This window comes from Pan paniscus, chromosome 14, assembly GCF_029289425.2.
Source record: "Pan paniscus chromosome 14, NHGRI_mPanPan1-v2.0_pri, whole genome shotgun sequence".
NCBI classification, from domain to species: Eukaryota; Metazoa; Chordata; class Mammalia; order Primates; family Hominidae; genus Pan; species Pan paniscus.
Genome location: NC_073263.2, coordinates 98,904,711 through 98,916,240, shown reverse-complemented (window position 1 = coordinate 98,916,240; position 11,530 = coordinate 98,904,711). Strand labels below are relative to the sequence as shown.

General features: G+C 35.9%; 1 protein-coding gene across 16 annotated transcripts in view; it reads right to left on the bottom strand.

Moving 5' to 3' along the window:
* Nucleotides 1–4,084: 4,084 nt before the first annotated feature.
* Nucleotides 4,085–11,530, bottom strand: part of MBNL2 (muscleblind like splicing regulator 2) — a 254,347-nt gene continuing 246,901 nt past the window's right edge. For all 16 annotated transcript variants that reach the window (XM_055096915.2, XM_057299607.2, XM_034936869.3 and 13 more), the window contains one exon: nt 4,085–6,884. In XM_055096915.2, the coding sequence (XP_054952890.1) occupies nt 6,757–6,884 (128 nt within the window). In that variant the 3' untranslated portion in view covers nt 4,085–6,756. The remainder of the gene's footprint in view (nt 6,885–11,530) is intronic.

Sequence of the window (11,530 nt, the reverse complement as noted above, 5' to 3'; positions counted from 1 at the left end):
TCACCAAGCTGGTCTTGAACTCCTGACCTCAGGTGATATGCCCACTCAGTCCCCCAAGAGGCTGGGATTACAGGTGTGAGCCACTGCACCTAGCCTAAAATTTCTATTGTTTTAAGTCACCCTTTTTGTGGTTTGTTATGGGAGCCCTAGGAAACTGATACAATCCTCTTCCTCTTTTCTCTATTTTTAACAGGTTCTGTTCTGCCACATGATAAGCTTCTTGAGGGCAGAGCATTGGACTTTGGCCATGTTCACATCCCTTTAATGGCTTAGCAGGGCTTAGACGGTGCTCAGTGAACAGTTGTTGAATTGAAGTAATTATAGGTTTCCACAAAAATAATCTGGCTCATTATTTGTTATTATGAATTTTCTATAATTTGCCCATCAGTTTTTGGCATTAATTGTCATTGAGGAAATAGAAGAGGCGCCTCTTAGTTGCCAAGAGATGTTTGGACAGAAAAAGGAAATAAATACTTACAGGGAAACACAAGAGCTCATTTTAATATTATTTTAAGAATAATAATTGATATTCACTGAAATCTTGCTAAGTGTCGGGTCCCGCTCTATCTGGTTAGCATACATTATCTCACTTAATCCTCATTATGTCCCAGCAAGGTACATTCGATTGTGAGACTCGGCTTATTGGTGAAAAAACCTTGATGCTTAGGAGCTGTTAAAAAGTACTGTTGAGAGTTAAACTTGGGCAGCATGACCAGAAACTTAGCTCTTAACCAGCTCTTAAACTACTGTGGAATGCAGACACTGATCTTTCCATTCTGTAGCTCTGAAAAACATTCGACTTTGTGTTTATGAATGCTAATGCGTTTAGATTGCTCTCTATATAAATATATGCGTGTGAGAGTGTTGAAAATATATTTATTCTGTAGTACGTTTGTTACTTCCGTATATATCTGATCAATTTGCTCAGACATATTTAGAGCTTAAGAGGCAGCTTTTCTAAGCTGTCACGCTACTTTGAATACATTTCTCTCCCTCTGTAAAGCCACACATTTTACATTAAATGCATGGGTTTCCATCTCTGGACTGCAGAGCGTATTCACGGATCTCAGGAAAGAGACCTCCTTGCAACAGGAGCACTTTGCTAGGATTTGGCTTGTGGACTTTTGTAGGGTGACCTTTTGTTGGAAGGAAATGTTCTCTAGCAAAAGAAAAGTTAGACTGCTCTGATTTAGATCATTTTAGTTTACACACAAGGACAAATATAAATCTCTTCCTTCATTTATATAAAACAAAGAATTGGAAAAACCCACAGAAAAGTTATGAGAGAAAGGGATCAACAATAGTAACATTCAATTTCTCAGCCTCTCTGGATGCAATTGGATTTTAGGGGTACACATTCATGTGTGGCCTTTATGCAGAAATTTATTCTCTCTGTCTCTTTTCCCCAGACTTTCAAGTTCTATCTTTTCACGTGCTGCTTCCACATGACTAACTGCATCATGACTTGATGCCACATTATTATTAGGAGAAATTCAATGACCATCATTATATATTTTATTTCAGGAGAACCACATAGAAGCTCGATAAACAAACAAGCAAACAAACAAAAAAACTCTGGGTAACACTGGAGTAATGGTACAATGTAACATTTCTTCTATTGCCTCCGGTCCGAATAAAGAATTGGGCCATGTCCTAAATCTGGCAGAGTACTTTGTAGCCCATAGTTTCAAAATATTTCCTAAATCATATTCTTGGGATAGGGAAGAATATCTTTATCTTAAGTAACCAAGTAAAGGATTCTTATAACTTCAACTTAAACCTGGATAAATGCTTCACTCTGAATTTTTTAGTGAAATTTTGACCGGAAGGCTACCACAAATAAAGCTCATTTCAACTTGGCTGTAGAGTTGGGGCAAGCCAGGGTTTGCTCTATGTGATCTCGAGAGTTATTTAATTTTTATGAGTCTTGATTTTTTTCATCTACATTATAGGTATAATAGATTCTTTGTAACCCTAAGAATTACGTAAAATGTATGTGAACAAAACCAGTTACTCTCTGTTTATGCCTTATTTCATGTGAACAACTATATGGGTTTTCACCAGATTTGATGGGATATCTGAAATTGTTTCATTATAATTTAGGCCAAGTAGCATTTATACAATTTACATGGTGGGTGCCACAGGGACACCTCAAATGGGTGGACATTTTTCAAAGTAGCTGACAGTGGAGGAAACTGAAGTCACAAGCCAGTTGGTGAAAGCTTTGACACGTACTGGACAGAGGTTTTCAGCTGAGCCGGGCAGCTAGTCACCCTAAGGGCAGACACTAGTAGTGTTGATCTAGAAGCAAGATGCTTCTCACAGCAGAATCTCTATGTACCTTGAAGAGGAATCTCTGTAGCAGTCAGAATTCACTTATCAGTTGTTAGTAATTCTCTCCAACACAGGGTGGGCTTGTTAGAAACATATATAGAATATTTAGCATAGAACTTGGCACATAAGTAGGTCCCTGGTGAACATTCTCAATTCCACCCATTCCCATCCTTGCCATCTATCTCCCCAGCTAAGAGCATAGAGGGAATCATTACTATGTTTCATTCTGTGTGAATCATACTTATTCACAGTGACTCAGTCATTTCTATGGAGATAAATCAGTCCAGCAACAATTGCCTAATATTTCAGAGACACCCTAGGATATTTTGGAGGTGGGGAGAGGGGGTGGGGGTTGCCCCTGCAGAAATCATTCTGCAGGGAACCACTACCGTCTTTTTGTAAATATCAGAACATTGAACTTTATTTTGGTTTTCCTAGCTGCCCCTAAAATCTGTGGCATTGCAATAGAACTTTAATCATAAAGAGTATATTTCTGATTTGAAACATCATTTTAAATTTGGAGAGCCCAAAACTGAAATGACACTTCTCTTTTGTCAGATAATTATAAGATAATTGATATTTTATACCCAAATATTTTCTATGCTGAAGAGATAGTTTTTTATCCTGAGAGGTTTAAGTTTTGTTTTTGATTTTGATGTAGTAGCATAAATAGCCAGTCTACTGATAGAAATTATACTTCATGAACTACAGTTTTAGATTTTTCACTTAAAATAATAACTTGCTCTCTGAAGTTGACATCTTGTACTATTAACAGAATGATTTTTGCAGGGAGTGACTGATGAGATAGGTTTTCTTTTGCATTACAGTACAAAAATCACTCATCCAAATATATAGCCATTTTTTCAAATATCCACAGAGGTGTTAAAAGTATTTTTACCCTTGGAAATCCTGATGGGATAGTTAAAAAATACAAGCAGCTTTATTTGTATCTGCTGAATATGGGCGTTTTCTATGCTATATCATAACCACTCAGGAGGCCTGAAGCTTTAAATCTGCCATGGAGAAAACTCATGTTTCTGCCTTGGCCCACAGAGAAGGCAATTTCTGCCAATCTCAGTGTGACAAGGAGTGTTCCCACCGAAAAGGCCAATAGCACCTTCCTTGACAAATATGGTGGGTCTCAAAAGGCTGAAGAAGGAGCTTCTGTTGCTCCTTCTGCCCACACACCACCTCTTAGGAGGAGACTGCTTACTGACAGAATAGCAGGGACCCTCATCACCCTTTCTGCTGAATTCCTGTTCTATTCTTGAGCCACCTAGCTAGGACCTCTGCATAGAATAGAACTCACCATTCTATCTCTTTCTGCAGCCTCAGGTCTGATTCATGTTATCCCATCAAGCTCTTAGAGAAGCCTCTATTATACCTTAATGGGTCCTTTTTAAAATCTATTCATGAAACTGACATTTTGTTTCCCATTTAGTTACTGATGCCATTGATCCCATATCTTTTCATTATCAGTCTGAGATGTGAAGAAGAGGGCTGAGTGGTGGGCTTTATTTTCACTTCTAATTTTAAAGAATACTAAAAATACTTCTCAAATTACCATTTTTAATTGTTTTTCTTGCTGCTAAAAAGCCAAAGCCAAAAGCAAAAACTATCAGTTTTCCATTCGAAGACCCGAGTTTGGTCTTCTTTGAAGTTAACAAATACTGTATGTGTGAAGGTGAAAACTATTTTGTTTGGTGAATTATCAATCTGTCTCAACACAAAAAGAAGGAAGACTATACAATCCTTTTAAATGCTTCTTTTATTTCATTGGTTGTACATTGGGTGAGTGAACTGAATATTACAACCAAAACATAGTATTGATACAAATTAGACTCCTGTTTACACTGTAAGGTAATGAATGAGGGAATTCTTTAAGTGTTACAGAAAGATTTAGTAGAAATGTTACCAGTGGTATGGCTGAAAGAATATTTCGGTGAAGTGCTGTTATATCCTGAAAACCAAGAGTGAAATGTAGTTCCCATACAAGTGGAGAGTTAGTCTCTTAACTACAGTATTTGTTGAACTGATATCTTCATGTCTTGGATATTGGTGATTTTTGCTTTTTAATTAAACAAAGCATTTAAGATTTATTCATCATAGTCAGACTTCTGAATATAAACAAACTTTTGGCAAATAATATTTATACAGAAAAATAGTTTTAGATCCTCTCAAATCCCAGAATTATTCTATAAAATTACATTATAAATAAATAAAAAGCAAAATCTGTTGTACATATATTTGTACATCTATGCATTTGCCTTGCCTCCTCCTTATTGTAAATGGCATATTTATGACTCTTTGCATATTGTAATCACAATTCTGGAAAATGGATATCATAGTAAAAAATACAGTCTTCTATATTTGCTTGGGGTTACAGGTGATGTTTTTGATGCTCCATTATTAAAGGGCTGAAAATAGTTGTGTGCTAATAATTTTAAAAATCAAAATCATGAAACAAAAGAAAAAAAGAAAGACAATGTTACAACAATTAATCTACAAAAATATTTCAGTGATTCCCATAATTTACCTTTTAGTAATGTATACTATGTTTTCAATGAGTTTAAATGAATTAACAAAGAAAAAAAACAGAAAAAAGAAAACAAGTTTGAATGTTTTAGGCAAGTTGTAGCGTAACTACATTGTTATAGTTGAGAAAATTACAAATATCAATAATACATAAAGATGAAACTACCAAAGTAATACAAGTTAGATACAATACTTTTCCACAAATTAAAACAAATGCAACGATACAAGCACTATGTAAGAATACATTTAGCGTGTGACTTTCTTTTAGATAGGGTTATCAGATCTACGATATAAGATAAATAGATAGTAATTCGACTTTGACCAACATGAATTAAAATGCAGATTTCTTTTTTTCCTCAAACAAATAATGATACGGTTGGTGCATCTAGTTTTCAGAACAGGCGATGATCCCAAATTTAAAATATTTTACATTCAATCTCAAAAGTCAAAATACTTCAATCACTAATATGTTCACAAAGAAAATGGATGTTTGAAACAATTACACATAATATTCATTTATAACAGCTGTTTTGTTTTTTAAACAATAATTTAAAAACTATGTAGGTACTGTATAGGCTATGTGCAACATATAAAATGTGAAATATGAAATATTTGGTACGATAGTGCTTAAAATAAACTTTAAAACAAACTTTCTGAACAAAATTTAATTGTATCGCTATTACCTTGAAGATCAACCAAGTATTTAAAAAAGTAAACAACATTAAAATATGTTTCATCCATATATAGTATATATATGTATGTGTATATATAATATGTATGTACTTGTATTAAAGTTTTTTATACTTTTGAGACATAAAATATGCTTTAAGGTGAAAGAATTAAAAGAACTATTTTTTTCCATGCTGTAGTCAGTTACAACCCTTTAATCCAACTTTTGAAATGCAAAACAGTAATGGATTTTTTTAAAAAGTGAAACTATCTACTTTTTGTTTACATAGTAATTTAGATTAAAGTCACAGTCAAATTTGCAGTGACTAAACTCAAACTTACTTAAATTAGAATATTATACAGATCTCCTCACCTACAGCTTCCTTGTTTGACTAGGTTTTTAGTTAAGAAGAGTTATTCTGTAACAGGCAACCGGATGGTGAGTTTGAAAGACTAATCTCTTAGATTAGACTGTTGGCATGGGCCTCTCATTCTTGTCAAGCTGGATGAAGTCTGGCAAAATCTAGGCACTTCTACAAAGTCTCTCTTATAAAACAACTTTAAAAATATACTTGTAAAATAATACCTTCAAGACTTTGTTTGGTGGGGTATGAAGCTCATACCGTGCAAAGTTTCTTTTTCAATCTATTTAATGTTAATCTAGAATCACATGATTCAACGTGGCATCTCCAGGCAAACCAAACACCACACTTTGATGTGTCCCCAGTACTTGTGCTTGAATTTCCATTCAAATTTTAGACCTGCAGGACAGGTATCGGTTTTACTTCACCTCTCATCTTTGCTGCAGCATTTATATTGTCAAGAAGTGAAACATACCCTTTGATCCAGTGGGTAAATGACATGACAGTAATTAGAGCTAGAATCGAACCTGCCCTTGGAATATGTTTCTTTTTTAACTAATGCTAATTGTTTATTGCTAAATTTGAAATATTCTGAATCGAAATGAGTAAACTGGCTGGACTTTCTGCATCAGCTATAGTTATGGAGATAAGACAATATTCCTAGGACAGAAACTATGTTTAGAAACCCTTTAAAAGTAAACTTTATCCTTTATGTCTTTAAACATCACAGCTGGTCTCAGGTAGTTAACTATCTTAGGTTGGAATATACTAAGCATACCATATTTAATACTCATATATGAGATAGCAGCACTAGCTTCTTAGAGTTGTGGTCTGTCCAGAAGAACTACATCTTTATTTAGCATGCAGTTTGTGGCAATTCTATTGAGGAGGAAACAGGATAGTATGTACAGTAACAATGTTTAGTTATTCTCAATGCAGATTCTTGGCATTCCATTCCGTTTCTGCTGATTATTTCAGAATTATCTGTTAAAGAGAAAGACAAGCATGATTTAGGTATCCTTCTGGGAGGAAAAATAATGAGTTTAAGTTTTACTCTTCAAAAATAGACATTTGAAAATCAGAGTTTTCTTCAATCTCTCATTATTTTGATGCAATTATAAATTTGCACAATACCCGCCCTTCATGCTGAAAAACTTTACACTTAACCACTTCTGCTATGTGGCCACTATAAAGAAAGATGATTCAAATGCACAGTACTTTCTGGAAAACTGTGGCAGCATATAGAGAGGCATGCATGTTTAGACCACAATTTCTTTTTAAAATTTTTGCTTTATAGCTCTTTATTATACATTCACATTATTGTCCAATTAATATTTGCTACGGTGATCAGAAAGTCTAATCAGAGAATTTGTTTGTACTGAAAAGTCATTTGTAAGGCTTAAATATAAATATTTCAAAATCTATAATAATCAGATATTATTTATCTATTAACTTGCATTTTTAATTCAAAAATGTATTCCCATCAAAAGTAATTTTGTTCCCAACACATAACGACAACCAGTTTCAAATTCAAGGTATATTTAAATGTCACATATCAAAGAGTAAAAGGGATAACAGTCTATTAAGGCAGTTAAAAAGTTCTTAATACATCCAAAAGCACAGCTAAAGCACAGATAAAGGTAAACTATTAAGTGCAAGCTGTGGTCCCTTGAGTCTGATCTCTAAGTTCATTTCCAGCTCCATACCTTTGCAAAGGAGAAGGAATTTGGCCCGTGTGGTCCAATCCATTAAATGTCAAGGTTAAAAGCCAAGTTTTTAACACACCCTAACAAAACTATTTAATCTTTTCTAATGCTTTGACCAAATTTTGTGTAATTAATAAGCAAAGCATTTATTCATTAAACAAGAGTCTGTTAGGAAATAACTGGTAAAATTTGTTTATAATGAGAGTCAGCTAATACTTCTGCACACTAGGATTCAATTCCCAACAAAAGCCTTATTTTCCTAAGCATACTGTATTATCCTGTTATGTTATAATTTCTCCACGTGGATATTTTTTCCCTTTAAGTGAGTGCTCCTGTACTTTATATGCAACAATTTTAGTATATGTTCCTCCCATGAAATAAACATGAGTAGTCTTTATTTTATAGAAACAGACAGATGTGTAGAGAATTCATAAAAATAGAGAAAGAACTAATTTACATTAAATATTTATAGTAAATGGAAACTTAAAACTTCAGATAAGGTCATTCTTTGATTCTTAAATATTCCTAGGAATGTAAAATTAACTGGGAAAAATAGCATTCCTTGTCTTGTGTACTAACAGACATGAATAAAATTAATAAGATATTATTTTATATGTAAACACAGCATCTAGTATTTGAATACTATTATCTTTGAATATTATCATTGCCAATAGGTAATATTCAAATTTTCTAGATTTAGATATTAAATAGAAATTTTGTGATTTCATCCCTTAGTTTCAAGCCTATCTGTAAGTTTTCCAAATAAGAATGCACCCTAGTCCATCAAATCATGTCTGATTTTTCTTTTTCTTTTACTTAAAAAAAAAACTTTCTAAAATAACTCTGGAAAAAAAATTGCAGTTTCTTTATTTCCTTTCTTTCTTTCTTTCTTTCTTTCTTTTTTTTTTTTTTTTGAGACAGGGTCTCCCTCTGTTGCCCAGTTAGGAATGCAGTGGTGTAATCACAGCTCACTGAAGCCTTGAATTCCTGGCCTCAAGCGATCCTCCCACTTTAGCCTCCTGAGTAGCTGGGACTACAACCACGCACCACCATGCCTGCCTGATTTCCATTTTTATTTTTGTAGAGATGGGGTCTTCCTGTGTTGCCCTGGCTTGTCTCAAACTCCTAGGCTCAAGAAATCCTTCCACCTCAGACTCCCAAAGTGCTGGATTATAGGCGTGAGCCACTGTACCCAGCCAGTTTCTTAAATTGATATATAATAATATGTATTTTAGAATGCATTTAGATTCTTGCTTATTTGCTGAAATTGAAATGCTATAAAGAATGAAATTCCTAACCATCTGGAAAAGAAGTATTCTATGAAAAGCATAGCAATGGCAAATTAGAATGGGCAAACGTGGGTTATGGAAGTTACCTATGGCAAGGCTTTGAACTTGTATTTGACGAACAGACATAAATGACCACTGAAATTTAATTGGACTGTAAATCAGTCTTGGAGCTAACTAAAGCATAAACTAGTCTCACCCAGACTGCACTTCCCCTCTGCCCCAGTCTACCGATGAGCTATTATATGAATAAAGACATCAATAAAAATGAGCCCTGGGACTATTGAACTCTCAGCTGTGACTGCTGCCTGGCATCTAGGCCAGAAAACTCTGGCCATCCCCTGGTCTTTGTCTTTGGCTGTCATTTGGTATAAAAAACGAATCACACTCTTGGCATCTGTGAACTTCAAGAGGTTCAACAGATTTAATCTTAGAAGGTGGGAAAGCTTTGGGTGTTTTTCCTTATAGGTTCCATTTTTGGGTGGCAGCATTTTTCTTGGAAATATCTTCTGATTATTAAATTTTTTTTCCTGAGAAATACAGCTTGCCGATACAGTCTGTATTATCTGTACTCTGGGGTGAAATATGCCCTGGAGATATAGACAGAACAGGGATACAGATCAAGAACAGTTATCAACTGAGGGCCTGTCATATCACTAGCACCCATCTGATTGCACTTCTGTTGTTAGGAGGCACAGGACCTTACAGGCCCGAGAGTCCCAGGGGAGTGTGGGACAGATCTAGCCGGAAGACCACCCACAGGACAAGAGGAAAGTGGAAAGCCAAGTGTGTGTGCTTGTGGGGACTGGCGGGAGGGAGAGGAGAAGCTGCTTTGAGGGAAAGAGGAACCTCTTGTCTAGTTTTTAACATGGCTTTTCTTTATTCAGATTATATGTTGATTTAGCACTAAACAAACATAATTTAATGTTTGATGAATAGATACATTTTGTGTGCTTTCCTGTTACCTCTTTTCAGAGATTTTCTCCCATACCAATGATATATATATATATACACATATATATGTATATATATATGTATGTGTATATATATATGTATATATGTGTGTATATATATGTATGTGTATATATATATGTGTATATATAAACTTTTTCCATCTTTATTGTAGTTTTGTGGCCAGGAGGATCAAAACCTTCATGGGGTGCCTGAATATTTCATTACAGATAAGAAACATACCTTCTTAAAATACCAGGCTTATATGTGGCCCTGGCACATGGGCTACACATCTGATGTGGATCAACCTTAATTTTGAACTTCTCCATTTCTTAAAATGCTAATTAAAATACAGTTCACCAAAGTGAGCTCAACAGACCAACTGTCCATCACTTCTTTCCTGTCCTGCATTTGGTCAAAGCTGGTGCCCAAAGTTCCCTACTCAACCTCCAAGGCACAGCACCCCATGCTGTCTTGAAAGGGAAGTGGAAAACTCATAGGGTCTGCCGGGGTATGCGTAAGTCAGAGAAACAGCCACCACACTGGGGGTCTCCTGCCAGTCTCCTCTCCGAAGCACCCTTGTTTTTGTTTGAATTTTAAGATATATCCCCTTGATTTTCAGGAGGCTCTGAGAATTTACAAGCTAGAGTCTTACAAGCTAGGTCAGTATTGTGATCATATTTTGCAGACATGGAAAAGATGACGTGCATAATTTTAACTGGCTTGCACAATGTACAAAGTGCTTGCACAAACCAGCATGAGTTTGGAGATGTCACTCTGTTCACTGGTGAAGGCATCCCCTCCAGGGCATGGGGACGGTCTGAGATAGGGCGACGGGACACAGAGGTTCCAAAGAGCGTGGCTGTGCCTCATGGAGCCTGCTTCAGAGGGTGCTTAGAAGAACCCCTGTGAGCTTGGGAATCAGGGGAAGGCGAGGCCCTGGGGTGGAACCTACAGCAAATGCACTTGGAGCTTTAGAGGGGAGACAGTGAGACTGTCTGGAGGGGCTAGATGGGTGGAAATTGCTGGGGGACTGTGAGGCTTCTGGGCCTCTCATTCAGGGCATCCTTGCCTGGGTGGTCAACCACATCCTGCCCCAGGGCTCCTCCAGATGGATGTTGCAAACGTGTCTGCTTATAGCATCAGAACACCCTACCGCACCACAGTGCCGCTGCCTCAGCTGCTGAGAAATCTTGGCAAACTATGACGGTAGGAAAGAAATCAAAGATATTCAACAAGCTATATTTCTATTTGTCTCCCTGGGAGACTATTGCCTCAAGTAAGTAGTGTTTTATATAACAAAGCACCATGACAGGAGAAGGAAGTTAAATTATTAAATAAGATTCTAGCTAATCTAGTATGGTAAATCAAAATTCTGAACTGCAAGCATTATTTTCAATTCCTTTTTCCACTAAAAGGAGAACAGACAAAAATAAGAATAGCTGATGCCCACAGTATCTGTGATTCTGTTTTTAAGGCAAAGATACACTTGATCTCAAATCATGAGTACTTTTCTAAATCTTCAGTGGCCCCTCTGGTTGGAACAAGAGTATCTCTGATGCAAAAATATCAGCTGGGTACAATGGAGTCTGCTTATCAATAAGGAAAGGAAATCACATTAAGTGAATTAAACTGTCTCCCCTAGGTGGTTGGATTTAAGAATCTGATGATTCTGCTCAATATACAT